General features: G+C 36.6%; 4 protein-coding genes across 4 annotated transcripts; 3 read left to right on the top strand and 1 right to left on the bottom strand.

The window, feature by feature from the left end:
• Positions 1 to 2,223: 2,223 nt before the first annotated feature.
• Positions 2,224 to 5,913, top strand: LOC108971748 (latrophilin Cirl-like). Its single transcript, XM_018938008.1, has 5 exons — positions 2,224 to 2,418; positions 2,510 to 2,607; positions 2,984 to 3,170; positions 3,242 to 5,037; positions 5,478 to 5,913. Exons 1-5 carry the CDS (start codon positions 2,224 to 2,226, stop codon positions 5,911 to 5,913), a joined length of 2,712 nt encoding a protein of 903 aa, XP_018793553.1.
• A 3,760-nt stretch (positions 5,914 to 9,673) lies between these two features.
• On the top strand, positions 9,674 to 10,455 carry LOC108971753 (vacuolar protein-sorting-associated protein 25). The gene is made up of 2 exons (XM_018938014.1): positions 9,674 to 9,798; positions 9,860 to 10,455. The coding sequence occupies exons 1-2, from the start codon at positions 9,746 to 9,748 to the stop codon at positions 10,332 to 10,334; spliced, it is 528 nt and encodes a 175-aa protein (XP_018793559.1). The 5' UTR covers positions 9,674 to 9,745; the 3' UTR covers positions 10,335 to 10,455.
• Positions 10,456 to 10,646: 191 nt separating this feature from the next.
• Positions 10,647 to 13,152, top strand: LOC108971763 (nucleoporin GLE1). The gene is made up of 4 exons (XM_018938034.1): positions 10,647 to 10,751; positions 10,829 to 11,077; positions 11,131 to 12,186; positions 12,251 to 13,152. Exons 1-4 carry the CDS (start codon positions 10,740 to 10,742, stop codon positions 12,935 to 12,937), a joined length of 2,004 nt encoding a protein of 667 aa, XP_018793579.1. The 5' UTR covers positions 10,647 to 10,739; the 3' UTR covers positions 12,938 to 13,152.
• LOC108971764 (zinc finger CCCH domain-containing protein 15 homolog) lies at positions 13,138 to 14,809 on the bottom strand. The gene is made up of 4 exons (XM_018938035.1): positions 14,618 to 14,809; positions 14,196 to 14,498; positions 13,993 to 14,130; positions 13,138 to 13,932 (listed from the first exon to the last, which is right to left on the bottom strand). The coding sequence occupies exons 1-4, from the start codon at positions 14,684 to 14,686 to the stop codon at positions 13,219 to 13,221; spliced, it is 1,224 nt and encodes a 407-aa protein (XP_018793580.1). The 5' UTR covers positions 14,687 to 14,809; the 3' UTR covers positions 13,138 to 13,218.
• Between the last annotated feature and the right edge of the window lie 3,465 nt (positions 14,810 to 18,274).

Genomic DNA, 18,274 nt, shown 5'->3' with positions numbered 1-18,274 from the left:
TAAATAGCTTTCAAACATAATTTTCCKTCAGAAAACAACTTTTTTTGTAACTTCGAAACAATTTATTTTTCGAAATTTTTTTTCGGGAATTTGAACATAATTAACTTCGAAAAAAAAATTCGAATTTAATTTTTTGCAATTTTGAAACAATTTTATTTATTTTTCTAACTWGAGAATCGAGCTTAATCGAATTTTGAGTGATTTCGAATATACAAAGTAAATTTAAATAGGTTCCAAAAAAGTAATTTTCCGTCAAGAAAACCCCATTTTTGTAACTTCGAAATTTTTTTTCAGTGTTTTTTTGTGATTTTGAAACTATTTCGTGTTTGTTTTAATTTAGAAAAATGTTTTCTATTTTTTTTTGAATTTTGAAACAATTTGGTTTTTTTTTACACTTCGAAAAAAATTTGAACTTTTATTGTAATTTCGAAAKGAAAATTTGGATTTCGGATTTGTTTTATATCTTAAAAGAATTATTTCGATTTATTTTTAGAGCTTCGAACAAAAAAAAAWTAACTTTTATTATTGTAATTTCGAAAAAAATTCAATGTTTTTGCATTTAATTTTTGTTGATGTAATAATTTCGAAGAATATTAAAAAAATTTTTTTTTGATTGCAACTTTTTTTTGTAATTTCGAAAAATATTTGCTTAGTGCTTAAATAACTGTATTAATACTCTACAAATTACTTGCATTATAAATTACTGTTTTATCTACGAAAAAACTTGCCGCAACTGCTGTTRATTGTAATCCACCACCTATAACAACAGCAAACTATCTGTTATTTTCACTTGAATGCCATAAACTGCTTTTCAAATTTTTGTCAAAATTTTTCCCAATTTTCGCTATTTTCTTTTCATATTTTTTGCAGTCTGCGCGCACTTCCATCTATCGCAGCATTTACATTTGCCTACTTTTCATTGAAATTCTTTTCCTAATTGGCATAGAGCAGAATGAGACGAGTATCCTTTGTGGTTTCACTACTGTTTTTCTACATTGTTCGATATTATCGGCGATAGCGTGGTTCTGTTTCGAAGGTGAGTGTAAGATTTTATAATTCCCTTTTTGTTTTTCTAGTTATTAAATTGTCAGTGTTCAATTGAGGGTCAAAAAGTTATGTTTGGTTATAAAAAAAATTATGAAAATCCTTTATTTTAATTTCATTTGAGTCACAGCGAATTTATAATATATATTATTATTTTTATAAATACCGATTTTTTGGAGCAGTTAAGTTTTTTTTTTTTTTGATATTTAAGAAAAAATGATATTTGTGAATATAAGATTGATAAAAATTAGGAACCCCAAAGGCCGTGCATTTGAGATGTTCCACCTTATGACTAAAAATTGCATAAATCGAACCAAAACTGTTCAAGCCTCTAGGTATTGAATATATGGACCCCAATATCTATAGTTGACCTTAAACCGGAAATATCGGTCGACATGTAAGATATATAGTTGAAATTCTGAAATAATCATTTCCTGATAATAGTATGCTTGTGTGTTATAAATGGGTTTGTTTTAGCCATCATATTCCAAATATGAAGGTTTTCGAACTTCCGGCAGACTTTATATCGCATATATTTTTATTATAAATGTGCACATTTGTGCTTAGAATGAATAAGATCGTGTGAAAACTCGCAATAAATCCTATATAACTGAAGGAAGGTGGCTTTAATCCAGTAATATAAAATGTTTGCTTATAGCCGAACTTAGCTCTTCCTTACTTGTTAATTAAAACTTTTTTATTTAATTTTATTTTTTTTATTTCAAGCTTTTTTTAAAATTATTTTAATAATTGTTTTCATAAATTTTTTATTTTATTTTAATTTTTTGTTCTATTTCCTCTTTTTTGCAATTCTATTTTTAGTTGTAGTATTTTTTTAGTTCTAAATTAAATAAATTATGTTTTTACACCGTATAATTTTATTCAAACATTTTTTCACTTTTAATTTTTTTAAATTATGTTTTCTTTTTTAAATCTGATTTGAATACTTTTTCACTTCTAATTCTTTTAAATTATGTATTTTATTTTAATTCTGATTTTTATATTCTACTTTTTCTAATATTTAATTTTTTTTTACTTATTTTGTTATTACATTTTCCTTATTCCAAAGTTTTTGTTTCCTTTATGTAATTTCAAATTTTCTAAATGTCTCTACAATATTCTATTCATGGCAATTTCTTCTTAGCGTTCCAATCATATTCCACACTAACCACCGATGACATGTTACTCGAAGTTGATCAGACTTCCAAAGTGAACTGTTACTATTTACTCTCCTACGGTTTATCCCTTACAATTGTGGCCATTTCATTGGTCATTAATCCAAATACCTACACACAAAATGACTTTTGTGTGCTGATGGAGGCGAATACGCTGTTCTATTCGAGTTTTGTGGCACCTGTGTTGCTATTTTTGCTGGTAAGTGCGAATATATATATTTGAAAAAGTAAATAAATAAATTTCACTTTKTAAACTATGATATTCAATATGGATTTGTCTGATTTTATAGGGAGCTTTGGGTTACACCTTCTTATCATGGGTCATCATGTGTCGCAAGAGTCACACAACGCTGAAAAATAAAGAGCATACGCGACTCGCCAATGTGCGGTAAGTAAAATCGTCAAACAAGTTCAAGTAAATCGGTTAAGCAGAACTTGAAAAATCATTAGAAATTAAAAAAAAAAATATTGACATGGACGCTTGTTCAAAGTAAGGCTACAATTTCCAAATATGTGACTTGGTCTACGGAAAAGGGGCTTAGGTGTCAAAAAATCCAAAAAATCAATTTTCACTTTTTAGTTGATTCGGATGGAAGATGAGATTTTTAACAGTTGTTTCCCAGAAAACTAGTTTTCGCACGTTAGCTCCCTTTTCGTAGACCAGGTCACATATATTATATATAAGAAATGCACCTGTGAATACTATTTTAGCTCCGTTGAAGCCTTTTCCTATTTGCAACAAATTTTTTTCATTTCTTTTACAGCTTCGACATGCGTTGCTCCTTTATTTTCCTACTATTGCTAAGCGCTGTATGGATATCTGCCTATTATTATCTACGTCTGGCTAAAGCAGAGGACGACTTGGCCGTTGTATGCGGTTATCTTTTCATTAGTTTCAACACACTAATGGGATTGTATATTTTCGTGTTTCATTGCATACAAAACGAGAAGGTAAGCTGCACAGGCGCTTAACCTTATTCAAACGTCCTTATTTCCCAACTTTTTTGTATACTTTCCTGCAGATTCGTCGCGAATATCGTAAATATGTGCGGCAAAATTCTTGGTTGCCCAAGTGTTTGCGCTGCTCGAAGGCTTCAATTTCCTCGGGCATCGTCGGCAATAACGGTATTGGCAGTGGTAGCGGCAGTGGCGGTGGTATCGGTCCAGGCAACGGTAGCGGCGGTGGTACACTTTCCGGCACACATCGTGGCAACTCGAACACGGTGCAATTGAAAAAGTCCAAACTGCCAATTGGCAGCGAGGGTTTGGTRTCGGATGACACYGGCGGTATTATATCGGCYGCTGAGGACGCSATTATTGCATCATCGGATTGTGAATTGAATGATGCGCGCAATCTGTCGTTAACTAGTGATGCCGATATGGATGCGGTGAARGGCGCCGGCGGCAATACGACGTTGCAGCACGGCAAGGGTGGCCACTCCATTATTGATGCCATGCAAGGGCATATTGTGCTGGAACGCGGTGGCGCGAATGCGGGGCATTCAGTTGGTGGCAGCGGTGGGCTGCGTACGCCCAGCGCTGGTCACACTTCACCCACCTCATCCGCCGGCTCGACGCATCTGATTTTCGGTGGTCAAAAGCAGCAAATGATTGGCGCCGGTATTTCAGCGGGCGGTGGACCGCAAGAGGCGTACTACCATCAGCCGGATTACTATGGTTGGAAGCAGCAAATGGGTAATCCAAGTGGCGGCAACAACACTGCATTGAGCCTGGCACATCCGCGCGATTACGTCGGTAACGCRGTTGCGCCACAGCAGGCGCATGAGTTCTTCTACTGGACGCAAAAGCATCAGCCGCATGGCAAGAAGAAGCGCGGCAGCGGTATTGGTGGTGAATCGCCGAGCGGTTCATTGCACAGTCGCACAACAGCGGCGTCGCAGCAAATACTTTTCTATCCGTCATACAAGAAGACCACGCTGAAGCAACAACAGCAGCAACAACAATATCCGCACTACGATGAGGCGGTCGGTGCTGCTGCCTACTATCAGCAACAACAACATCAACAGCAGCAACAACAACACCGGCGTCACGCATCAGCGGCCATGATGCTGGCGGCACATCATCAACAGCAACAACAACAACAGCAATTGTCCTCAGATGAGGAACAATTGGAGCCAGCAGCCGCTGCGCATGCGCATTTGTTGCATTTGGGACGACGCGCAAGCTCACAATTGCCACCACCGCCAGCGCCCGCATCGCACGCCTACCATTATCCACATCATCACTCGCCAGAGTTTATGGGCGTCGCGCACACGCCCACACAGCGTTACTATAGAAATAAGCATTCCAACTGTGATCTGAGCCACGAGGAGTACGATCCGAGTGGACGCGCGGGCAGCGAACAGTACTACAATCAAAATTCAATCGGTGGTGATGGGCCGGTTTATGAGGAGATTCTCAGCAATCGTAATTCCGATGTACAACATTACGAAATGGATTTGAATATGTATGGTCGTGATAATGACGATGTCGACGACGATGATAATGATGATGACGATGATGTAAACGATTGCGACAATGATGTGGTAGTGAACAATGGTCGTGGTGGTGTTAGTAGTAGCGCTATGCGTCGACAACAGCTGCGGCAACGACATCACTATGAGGCGGCGCGAAATGGCGTCGTTGGRKCAGGTGTTGGCAACAGTGGCAGTCGTTTTGGTCACGCGGAGAGTGGAGCATCGAGCGAGGAGGACGACGACGATGGAGAGAACGCGCAGCGACGCGGATTGCCACAGGGTGATGAACGCATGCGGCGGCTGATTGCCTTGCAAGATGAAGAGTTTCAGCGGCGGTTTCAGTAAGTTTTGAAACTTTCCGTTTTTTTATTTGGTACTGTTGACTAACTCTCTCTCCTTTCTTGTCACTCCTATTTTTCCTTTCCTCTATTTTTCTCCTTTCCACTCTCGCTTTCTATTCCAATTTCTCTCTCTCTCTATTTCCTCTCCCTTTTACTTTTTTTTCTTTATCTTTTCCCCTATATTTCTAATTTCCTTTCTCCTTCTCCTTTCTCTCTCTCTTTACTTTCCCCTTTCTCTCTCTTCTTTCCTTCACCTCTTTATTCTTTCCTATCCTCTTTCTTCTTTCCTTCACCCTTTCTTCTTTTCTTCCCYCTTTCTCTTCTCTCCTTTCGCCTATTTCCTATCTTTCTTACTCTGCCTACTTTTCTCTCTCCCTCCTTATTTCTTTCCTCCATCTCTTTCACGTCATTCACTCTATATCTTTCTCTCTCTTCAACAGAAGGCAACGCAAGAAAGCCGAAAATGATAAAACGGCAGCGGCGGCAGCATACTTTGATCACCACAATGCGGCAACGTCAAGCGGTGCGGCGGTTTTTGGCATTAGCGGCGGTGGCAGTGGCGGCGCGAGCTCAATACGCGCTATAAAAAAGATCTCACCGAATAATCGAATAGGTGTGCATGAGTTATTCACGACGACTCATAATAGCAGCGGCGCTGCGGGTGGTGGTGGAAGCGGTCTAGGTCCGCCCTTACCGCCGGCCAATCAACAACAAGCGCAACAATATCCGCTGTCGAAAAGGCAACAAGTGTCACCAACAACACTAACAGCAACAACACCGTCATCGTCGCACACACAACCAATTGGCCGGAACATTTCTGCAATGCTGGATGAGAACAATACGGTACGTTGTTATCTGGAACCGTTACCCAAATGAAGTGCACGCGCATCTCAACCAACCCACACATAGGTGAGGTAGTGTAATTATAAATATATAAGCTTAACTGCAGAGCGTATGGCAAAAGACAGACTATAAGAGCGTAAGACATTAGTGTTTAGCTTTTGTTTTTTTCGGCTGAAATCATAGCTCGGTTTATAGGCATTTACTAATCGTGTATGTATGTTTGTATGTCATACGTGTTAAGCGTCGGTTGAAGTAAGGAAACTAAATAATAATTTATGAAATGTTAAAAAAAAATTAAAAAAAAAAACAAGGTATATTATAAATGTATGTATGTATATGACAATGAGAAGCTATAAAACTCCTACTGCACACCATACGATTCCCAGCACAGCTGCGCGAAACACACACACACTCAAGAAAACCATGCCATTGAGTTTTGCAGTTGTAAAAGTATGAAATTTTTTGTTGTTACATTTAAAGCTTTAAGCAACTATTAAGTAGCAATTTTTGTTTGTTTGTTAGGGCACACTTCTTGCAAGTGTACGTCGTTGAGCGCAAATAATAGTGGAAGTTAAATTTTATTTTTGTTTTGGCTTTTAATTTTWGCTTTTAAAGGGAATATGTTTTATTTAATTTTCAAAACAAAATTTTATGCTTTGGGTATATTTCGCTTTGCTCTCTATATTTATAGTTCAGCAAAATTTCTTTTTTCTAAACAAATTTAAAAATTAAAATAATATAATATTTTTTGCGTTCAATCAACTTCGTTTGCTTTAAAATAAGCTTTAAAATTTACAACTTCAACTGTCAATTTATAACATTTTTCCGTAGTCACCCTGTTATTTTATTTGTATACATTTTTGGCACTTGTTTTGATTTCTTTGGTCGACATGAAAATTTATTATTTTTACTTATATTTTCAATATTTATTAAAAAAAAAACATATACAACTTTGCGTTAATTTAAARCTCTTACCGTTTTCAATGACTATCTAATTTGTAAAATTTTCTTAAAACTTTTTCCTTTTATTTTCTAAATTTCTATAAATTGTAAAAAAAAATTTTATTTAAATGCAATCAACATAGTCTTTAATGCAACTAAAAACTAACGCTTCTACTGTAATTATAAATAAGCGCATAAATATGTTAAATAATTGAAATTGTCAAATTTTTGCGAATTTGGCGTCGTAACTAAAAACTAAACCCCAAAAGTCGTTTTCAAAACTAATTGAAAATCCTACAACACTTCACAATCAATAAATTTTCAGTCTACCAAACTTTCAAAATCCGTTAAAACATACTTACATAATTGCTAAACAAATACAAAAAAAGCAAAGGTCCTTTAAACTTCAAACAAAATAAATAAGTAAATAACTAAAAACGCTATCGAATACCTCCACTCGAATCCTGTCGAACTAAAGTTGTTGTACATTAATGTAGCTACTGACCTATGAGAATGAGAAGGCAAATAAATGTTCAAATAATTATTGTATGTGTAGTTGTGCGACCACAACAAACGCATGCTCTAAACCAATGTTGTTGTTAATTGTGTATTTTCACCGCGATGCGCATTAGTTGCAGGAAAAAATTAATGCATAAAAGAAAATTAAAATTGTGTCTCTTTGCTAGGATACAATATACATATATAGAAACATAACAGCAAATTGTGGTCCAACAATAACAACAGCAACTTAAATTACAAAATCGCACCAACTAAATCTTTCAAACAAATAAATAAAAGAAAAATAGGCAAACTAAAAAATTGTAGTGTTTTAAAGTGTATAAAAAATATAAATCAGCCTCTAGAGAAAATAAATGAAAACTTTTATGAAAAGTGTTGAGTATTAAGTAATGGTTAAAAGCAAAAACTAAAGCAACGGTTTATATGCAATCCGAAATAGTTCGCGATAATGAAACAATCTGCATGTAGGACACTCGTATACATTTTCTATGTGTTGTTGTAATTTACAAATCGCTGCGCACCAAAAATCAGCAAAACAAAAGCAAAAAGTAAACTAATAAATTAAATGCAACACTTTAAATAACAATAAACGCAAGTAATTTGTATTTAGTAATGACGAAAGAGTAGCATGAACGTTTGAAAAATAAAAACAAAAAATGAAACGCGTAAGCAATTAGGCGTAGTTATGTGTGATTTTGGCGAAAAAAAAAAATAAAACACGAAAGATTGTATTAAAATTATAGCATATTTGTAGCATAAAAAAATACTTGCGCACACAAATTGTGTAATTTATATACTTGCATATATACAAATGTATATACATGCAATAAAATTGAGTACTATGCATACATTTATAAATATTGTACTAAAAATTAATAGTAATAAAGCAGATATAGGCATTTATTACATTGTAAGTCTAAAAGAAAACGCAATGCAATTTTGTTTTTATTTTTTTTATTTATTTATCTTTTTTTAAATGCTGTTATGAAGCAACAAAAATGCGTTGCGATAATTTTGTAACTATAAATATTATACAATGGCTGAATTTGGTTTTTTTTTTATTTTGTATTGCAAATAATTTAACTGTATGTATGTATATTAATAACATAGTATTGATTTTGTTTAATTTTTTGCATATTATAACGATTTTAAAATTTTGTTTTATATGTGTACACGCTGCCATAGCTCTATGTAACTTGTATATTTGAAATATATTGTATGTAAAACAAATTGATGAGTAAATAATGTTTAACTGAGAAATATATACACTAAAAAATAGTAAATAATAAAAAGTTTAGTATTGTGTTGTTGCCACAAACGTCGTATRGAAGGCGCAGAGCAAATGCTGAAATATGAAAGGAATCGTGAAAAAAACTTTAAATGTATATGTAAAATAGCAGTAAGTTTCGCGCGTATATATATAAATATTAAATGAATAAATAAATCTATATATACACATATATACGTATATATACATATATATAAGAAAATAAAAATCCAAACAAAACAAAAAACAAACAAAAGAGTATGTATCGATCATGTTTATGTCGCTGAAAGTGTGTGTTTTAAAAATCGGTAATATTTTCACGCAGTTGCAGGTTGGACAGCGTGGCGTCGTAAAGATTAAAATCTGGTCGGTCCCATTTTGTATATTAAAAAGTCTATAAGAAAATATATTGAAGAAAGAAAATATTTATCGAAGGAATTCGCAACAAAAACACAATACAAAGACACAAAATGAAGATTGCAAAAAGAAAAATTATATAGCAAGAAATGTTAAAGCATTTTTTCTAAAAAAAAAAAAATAAGTAAAAATGTGTATATTTAAATATACTAAAATCATTTTAATGTAATAAGTGTTTGTGTTTTATTTATAACGCATAAGCATAGAGAAACCGAACTTGTTGCCACGACAGTTGGGTCTAAGAAATCGGAACGGACCCGAATTTTTATCTGGCCTGCTCGGCAACATTCTTCGAAATTAGTTTAGGAATATTATATATTAACAACAACAAAAWTTTTTGTTTGTTAATTAAGCGTTATCGATAATTTTTACTTCATAATATTTGTATTACTTTCGATTGCCTTGTATAAAGCAACAATTACCAAATTTAGTACACCATCTATTTAGTGATAATTATTTTTCGGAAATATTTGCGATATTAAAATAAACAATGCGCGAATTATATTTCGAGGTGTCTAAATGTTGGTTATCGATTTTACTATATATATGTGCGATAACGCTTTACTAGTATGTTGTGAATCCCACATTAGTATAACATTGATATTGCTGACGCCCTGTACTTTTTGTAGACATCTTATCTCATTTGTTAGTCACTTTGCTAAAAACTGAGAACAAGAGTTTATTTTTTACCTGCATTTATTGTAAACATTGTATATTTGCATGATGACGGATTTCGAATGGCCATGGGAGTATACATTTCCACCTTTTTTCACGTAAGTTAATAAAACTATATAAACAKCTGTAACAATGCTCAGCATTTATTTTCCTCCACAGCTTACAACCACATGAAGAAACACGTAATCAACAAATTAAAGTGTGGTCCGATCTCTTCTTACGCTACCTCAAATATTTAAACAAATTCCAAGTGAACATTAATGAAAATACATTTCCACTTTTTAACAATGACGTCATTAAACGACGTTTATCGCCTGAAGCAATCACAGTTATATTGGAGCAACTGCAACGTACTGGACATGCAGCGCCATTGGACAAACGACGTATAGAGTGGCAAGTATATAGCTATACACTGGAAGAGTATGCGAATATGGTTTACGATTGGATACAACAGACGGGACAATTGAATACGATTTGTACATTGTATGAGATTGCGTCGGGTGAGAACTCAGAGGGGACAGAATTTCATGGTGTAGATGAGACTGTGCTACTAAATGCGTTTCGCACACTGGAAAATAAAGGCAAGTGTGAAGTGGTGCAGTTGGACGATAGTTTCGGCATCAAATTCTTTTAAATTAGATTTTATATTTTAAGCATACATATATATATGTGTATAGTGTAAGTATTACTCATGGCCGTTAATGAGGTGGTACCGATATAAATAAAAAATTCAAAAAATCATTAAAATATTTAAATCATGATAACCATATCCATAAAAAAAAGCAACAAAATATGTCATGTTTTTCTTTTGTTTTGTCAATATGTTTGTTTTGTTAATCAGCTGTTCGATCGAAAGCAGATTTACAGTTGTTATTTTTCTCACATGCACCACCCTATGTTTCAAAATACCATTCAGTTYCACTTTTCATCAATATTTATGCGCCAAAACAGCTGCACAGTTTTGTTTACCGATTGTTAAATTTTTATTATATGTAATTACAAATATCAAGATAAAAGTTGCAGATCTCTATCGTTTATTATGGGTGAAGCGGTAAGTGAAATAATTGTCAAAGAACCATTATTCATGCATAAAACAAAATTATATCGTTGCCTTTTTTTAAATATAAGGGTGTGGAGATAGAGATTATCGAAATAGGCGATATTATGAAGCCACATGAAATAACGTTGCAGCATGCAATTGAAATTTCATCCTTGGTGAAGGAGCGCACAATTGGGCCAGACTTACCAGATTTGCAAGATGAAAAAGCGAAACTCGCATCGAGTACACCTAAGAAAATTACCCCACAAAAACAAAAGACGCCGCAGAGAAACGAAAGTTTATCTAAGCTAATAATACCCGTATTAAAACCATCCACAGTAAGTAGCAAGTTTAAAAATGCTAAATYGCTCTAATTTGTTTCAAATTGAAGTCATTGGATTATGAGCTTGTCAGCGCTACAATATTCCTGCGCGACGCAGAGGAGAAACGCAAAAAGCAAGTGCGTCAGCAAATGCTTGAAATGCAGGAAAAGCAATTGGTAGTATTACGTGACAATGCACTGCGTCAGCGCGAGCAGCAAATCAAGCTGGTGCAAGAGTTAAACGCGGAGAGACAGCGCACCGATGCACATATCATACAAAAGGCTGAAAAACAGACAGCGCTCGAATTACAAGAAATCGAACGCGAAATGGATGCTATGCGTCTAAATGCTAAACGTCAACTTCAACTCTTCTCATTTCAATGTGTTGCAAAGTATCACGGCGTATTTCGCAGTAAATATGAAGCTGTGGCCAAGGCGCTTATATCCATCGATAAGCAATCGTTGCTGCCGTGTAATGATTATAATCGCCAGTTGAAAGAATTAGTCGAACTATTTGATCAGCTCACGAGTAAAATAAAAACAGACGAATGCGGTGCGGCGGAGCTGAAACTTGCCGATAGCCTATGCAATAAGATGGATGATTTGCATAGTACAATACATGACGACCTGGATGCGTTGCTGAAGCAACAAGAGCAAGCTCAATTAGAAGAGCAGCGCAAAGCGGCAGAGGAAGAAGCGGTGGCTGCCGTATTGGCATTGTCACAAACCACTGAAATACCTGCTGAAGCTGTAGCAGCAACACCACCACCAAATGCGGATCAAGCACAAGCGGCTCCTCAAGCAGTAGACTTACAACAAACAGTGGAAACACAACAAAGCATGGCGTCGCAACAATCAATGCAACCACAACAGCCAACACAGTATGTAGCACAGCAAACAGTGCAATCGGAGCAAGTGGGCAAAGCCGCAACAGCAACAAGTGCCCAGGAGTCAACAGCAGCGTTGGCATTCTATCAGGAGATTCACGGTTTCTATCAACAAAAGGTTGACAGCGTGAAACCACTACAGACTGATGAGAATATGAAAAAATATCGTTTTGCTTGCCAAAAAGCCATTAATATACCGTTAAATGCCATCTCTGCAGTCAGCCCACAACATTTGCAGGTTAGTTTCTGGCAAGTACTGCAATATCACTTTTGTAATAATTTTTTTTGTTACAACGCATTAGGATAAATTTGAACGAATATTTAACTTTCTCAATGGACAACCGCTCTCCACTGCAGATGGGCAAGTTAGTGCCAACGATCATCCCTTGGGACGCAATTATTGTCTACTACTAACTGCGAAACGTTTTGTTAATCAGGGCGAGACAGCAATTTCCAGCAATCCACAAGCTGCTTTCCCAGTCGCTTCGGTTGTGGTTTCTCTATGGAAGCTTGTACCAGATTTTGGAAAACTTTTCTTAGCTTACATATTTAAGGAGTCGCCGTTTTTAGTGCCCTTACGTGGCAAATCCGTGGAAGAGTATAACGATCTGAAACGTCAAGCGGGTATAACACGTTTATATGCCGCTGTCATGATAACAAATGGACGACGGGCTGAAGGCCCAGAACACCCGTTTGCGTTGGAGCACGCTTGGCGTTGGCTGGTCGACTTTAGTAGTCTTGAACCACTGCCCGATATTAGTGCTACATTAATGTTAGAAATGCTACAGACACTAGGTTTTTCGATGTGTCGTGCTTATGGCAGACAATTTACRAAGCTACTTTTACACATACAACGCGATTATTTCGCAAAACTAGCGCAAGTGGATGAAGGTGGTCCGCGTACGCGTTTGGAAATGCTCTTTATGAATTACTTGAATCAGCAACAGATTCCTGAGCCACAAGGCATGCTACCAGCGTCTTTCTGGTAGTCGCKCGACCGGTTTTTCATTTTAACGCATACAATTATTGTCTTACAACCATTGTGCTTAGAGTATTTTTTGTTTTCTTTCRCGGAYCACACAAAAAAATTTCRAATTAATTATGATGTCAYAAGAAAGTAGAATAACACATTTCTAATAAAATCTCGCATTCCTCTGTTATAATAATTAGTGGAGTACGTTTGAAAATGTTACGAATTCCATGATATTCCTTTGTTTTAATATTGGTTTCACCATTCTGTATAGATACAACAAAATCTCTATTACTGGCATTAGTCATCATCATCATCGTCACCATCCTCAATATCTAAATCTTCCAGTTCATCTACGAGACCCATAAACAGTTCCTTGTTTATGGGTGCCGCATCATTGGCAGGTGTGCTATTATCATCGTTCGCTGCAGTTGCTGCTGCTTCCTCTTCAGCTGACTGCTTTGCCGCCGCATCGGATTGTTCCTGCAGCCGTGACTCCGATGCTACTGTACCCGAACCATCCGCTTCCTGTGCTGCCAGCGAAAGCGCCGTCAAATCTAATTCTTTGAATTCCACAGCGTCCTCATCGTCCGAACGCTCGTAATTATCRAATGCAGCATCACCATCCTCCATTGGGCCGTCATCGACCAGATCCGGATTGAAGCTGAACATTTCCCTACCTGAAATACCGAATTGTTTGCCTTTGCTAAAGTCATTCTTCTTCTTCTCCTCCTCTGCAGCCATTTTATCTTTCTTTTCCTGAATTTTGCGTTTCTTCCAAGCCAAGAACGTTTCCAGCGTTACGCGTGTCTGATTTGAACCCAATGCGGCTCGTTCCCTTTCGATAAGGTCAACCAATGAAATCTCGCTGGGTTTGTCAATATTCTTTTTATCCTTCTTTAGCACATAACCTTGGGGCAATGCGTGGCGGTAAATACATTTCTCACCATTGGGACATTCCCAGAACCAACCGTATTTCGATTTCTCCACAGCCTCCAAGAAATATTTGCAGATCTGGAAATTTATGTTTTAAATAAATAGCAAGTGATGGAAAAAATTAATATAATTTCTTACAATATCAGTAGTTGGTCTTTTCTTTTCATTGGAGTGCTTTTTATCCACCACYTCCTTTAATTTGGCATCATCCCAATTGGCCATGTTGTCATCGGGATCATCATCGCGCATATCAACGTACATTGAACGCTTTTCGGTCTATGCAGAAACAAATAAATTAAAGCTCAAACAAGCCTTTCTTTTCGTATTACAAACAAACTTACCTTCTGCTCAATGGACAAGTCATGTGAAAATTTGCATTTATCGCCTTTTGTGCAACTACCCTGTTTGAAGAACGCACATACTACGGATTTCGGATCGGTACCCTTTTCAACCTTTTGTCCTTGCACTGGTCGGAAAATCAAGGCCAATTCTTTTGCCTCTTGCAGTTTTTTCTCCTTATCCTCCTTTCGCTTGTCTCCATCGGTACGTGGGTGTTGACCACCCGACTGAACTTGCTTCTGTACTTGTTGTATGAATTTTTGTTGTTTGGAACCCTTTTTATTCTTCAAGCCAAAAGTCTTATCCTGTATTCAGTTGAATGTATTGGTTAGTTTGCGGCGGACACGAATCGACAACAGCAATAAAAAGTTAGGTTAGGTCTACTTTAACATTCCTTTAGTATATAACTCTACAGACATCTTACCTCAATGATCTTCTCTTTCTTCTTTTGTTCAGTTTTTTTGCTTGTTGCTGGTGCTTTTTTTGGTGGCATTTTGGAAAGCTTGCAGTTCCTTACAGCTTAGCAATTTACTCCGCCCGTGTGGCTAAATGAAAACAGTTTTTAAAAGAAATATGAAAATTGCATTCGACAACTATTTGTCAAAAGGCCTRCAGTGAAATGTCAATAGAGCAATTGAGAAATGACAACAATACAGTGTCCACAAACAGTATTGCCATTACATTTTTTACAAGTGGATTAATATTTAATACTTGTAATTATAGTTTTAATTTTTTTATTCAATAATTAAATTTTTAATTAATATTAGATGTTAAAAGATTGTAAATAATATGAAACCATTTTTTTAATATTTTTTTTTTATTATATAACGCAATTTCGATAAAATTGCAAACTTTAAGAGTACATTTCTAGACCGGTACCATAGAAACCGGTCTTAGTAGTATTAGGACACATATCTTGCTTATTTTCACCGCAGCTCCCATCTTCCGAACCTAAAGTCGCCTTGAGTTGTGTGCTTCCAATGGATCGATGACAGACTTTGCCAGTAGTAACATTACTTTGAGAACTTCAGGCTTTCTATGCAATTGAATAATACCTCCGCTTAGGATATGGTGGCGAACGGTGTCTACTTATAAGAGACGTGTCGCAGACCTTATAAGTTTCTCAATCTATCCTTAGTTCTGCAAGTGGTAGTCAAAGCATTTGTACCGGAAAATCTTCAAAAACCTGCATTATATCGGCTATCAGTAAATTTTCTGGCGTTCTCAAGTATAAATCCATCATTTTGACAAATATCTATCAATCGTTGGTGTTATTGTTGGTACTAATTGGGTTTCTCAGGGCTTTGTTCTCTCCAGACTTTCGTCTATATATGGAGGTCGAATTCCTTCAATTACTTCAGGCGATTTCACATCAAATGTAGATATTGTCTTCGGATACTGAAAGTGTTCATAAATATCTTGAAAGTCAATCAACCAAGCTCTCCAAACTCTCCAGTCTCTTCAATTTTTTCACTTCTAGTAGCATATCTTTTTCAACTTGATTTCCACTTCGGACTTTTGTACCAACTGGAGGAATAAGTGCAAATCTGTAAATACCCGATGTTATCTTTGACAGTAGGTGCTCCTGCTATTAACACCCGGCCGAAATTATTACTAAGTTATGACTACTACTACTGAAAGACTAATATGTATATATTTTCGGTTCAAGCGATCGCCTGAACAGTACCGATATTGCCGCTAGACACTTGTATATTAAGATAAGATAAATAGGCGAGGATTGCACCGCAAACTTAGGCGTACTCTCCTAAGTCACAAAGACTCACCTAGTCCCAGCATATTGATAAAGTTCAGTAAAGGGTTAAGTGCAAGCGAGGCGAAGTGATTCCTATTTGAAAAGATGGATCCCAGGGCCTATATCCTGCATCTGCAGACTGTTATGCAGTCAATTAGCAGTTGTTCTGGAGTTTCAGGCTTCCAGTCGCAGAACCGGTAATTTGTGCAAGAAGTTAGGCCAATGTTAAATAGGTGCTAGAGACTTGTAAGCGGTAGAAGAAGAAGCTACAGCATTTTAGTTGTTCTTGTAGTGGCAGAATTGACAGTCCTAAGCCGGATAAAAATCCAGCACCGTTCCGGTTACACACACCCGACTATCGTGGGAACGGGTTGTTGTTGTAGCGGCAGAATTCTGCCGAGTTCACAGTCCTAAGCCGGATAAAAGTCAGGTCCGCTCCGGTTACGTAGACGCAACTGTCGTGGGAACGGGTTGTTGTTGTAGCGGTAGAATTCTGCCGAGTTGACAGTCCTTGGCGGGATAAAAGTCATGCCCGCTCCGGTTACGTAGACCCGACTAAGCTACAGACATAGCGGGGTACCGTACTTCGGTTTCCTCGAAACGATCCCGACTCAATAAACGCCTCGTTCTAACAATCCTACCACATACGTCCAAGCCAGTCGGAAAGTCCGTTTATAAAACTTAATCACTAGATGACATGACACTCTATGGAGCTATACACAACTCGAAGATGATTATACATCCCTCTAACGGCTTCTTTCGAACAATCCAAGTGGATTACTTTCATTTATATAGAATCGACCGATCACTCAGTGGTGGTGTAAAGTTGTAGAGACCTATAGTAAGGCCATGTGAAACATATCTACCTACATACACATGTAATGGAGCTCTAAAAAGCAAGGCTACTTACAAACATTCATATGTATATACAACCGTTTATGACCCGCTGAATGAGTACAAAAATGTATTTAACATTACAATAAAATACTTATGGGCACTTGAGAAATTCTAAATGAACTTTTAAAAAGCACGCACTCACACCAACACATACTAGAAATTTGCATACAAACATACATAYGTATGTACCYACACATAGTGTATACCCGCATGAATGAATTGACTTAAGTGGCCACCGGTTTTTTATTACCGCAATTGCTAATTGAAATAATAATAAAAACCAAAACGTCTGTATGGGAGAACAATAAATTATAGTCGAGGGGGTAAAATAGCAGCAGTTTTATGCGAAAAACAACGAAGCGCCAGAAGGTGTATGATGCACGCAGCAGCAGCTATAACAATAAGTACGCTATTGATGTTGATGCTTGGACCACACACATGGCGTGGTGTGGACCACACATGCCGATAATATAAATAAATTCATACATATAAATACATACATACGTATATATGTATGTATGCACATATGGATGTTCGGTACACACAGGCCACACACGACGTCGACCGAATTTGGATGAGACCACCCAAAATGCGAATTAAAGACCACACACGCAGACGCAGGCAGCAGAGCGGCGACGCGGTCGACGGAACAGCATAATAATGTACTTGTGGCAGCTTTGTGTGCCAGTGTTGGACAAAATTCCCTTGAGTATCGTTGGATCACTAACCAATTTATATGAAATGTACCGTAAAGCGATTTAAAGCTGAAGTTTTAGTTAAAGTAAGCACTATGTACCGTTTTTTCAATGCCGCTTTAACTACTGGTTAACTTAACSAAAAGAAGGAGTTTTTGATAAGGTTAAAAAGAGCTTAATTGATAGATGGTTGCTAACCAGACATTAAAAAATCGGTTCATAGGGTTAGTTGTCGTATTCATCGTAATAAATGTAAAATTTTAAGGGACTTATTTTTCTTTACTACCGTAGACACCCCTTACGCGGTTATAGCCGAGTTAACAACAGCGCGCCAGTCGTTTCTRCTTTCCGCAATGTGGCGCCAATTGGAGATTCCAAGCGAAGTCAGGTCTTTCTTCACCTTTTCCTTCCAATGGAGTGGAGATCTTACTGCGCCGAATACTTTCAGAGCTGGAGTTTTTTGCTTTTTCCGGGATTTAAAGGAYTTAGTTCCATAATTAATCTTTTTAGAAATACTATTTGGGTCCRCAAATGTCTCAATAACGGTAGAATTTTCTCCCTTATTCGGAAATATGGACAACAGGGAATTTTTTAGTTGTTTATAACTTTATGGCATGGCCTTCAGCTTTTTCAGCGAATTTTGTTTAACATATATCTTAATTCAACTGAAAACTGGTTCCATTCCGAGATTGTTGCTTGTCAAACTCATAAACCCATGTCTCATCGGTAGTTATAA

This window comes from Bactrocera latifrons, unplaced genomic scaffold (genome assembly GCF_001853355.1).
Source record: "Bactrocera latifrons isolate USDA-ARS-PBARC rearing strain unplaced genomic scaffold, ASM185335v1 scaffold_359, whole genome shotgun sequence".
NCBI lineage: Eukaryota > Metazoa > Arthropoda > Insecta > Diptera > Tephritidae > Bactrocera > Bactrocera latifrons.
The sequence above is the reverse complement of the archived record's forward strand: the minus strand, read 5'-3'. Positions and strand labels throughout refer to the sequence as shown.

What these genes read in the sequence shown, in the direction of transcription:
- LOC108971753 (XM_018938014.1), top strand. Translation starts at nt 9,746, where the DNA reads ATGATGACGGATTTCGAATGGCCATGGGAGTATACATTTCCACCTTTT. An exon ending in ACATTTCCACCTTTTTTCAC is followed by an intron (nt 9,799 to 9,859) that starts GTAAGTTAATAA and finishes TTTCCTCCACAG; the next exon opens with CTTACAACCACATGAAGAAA.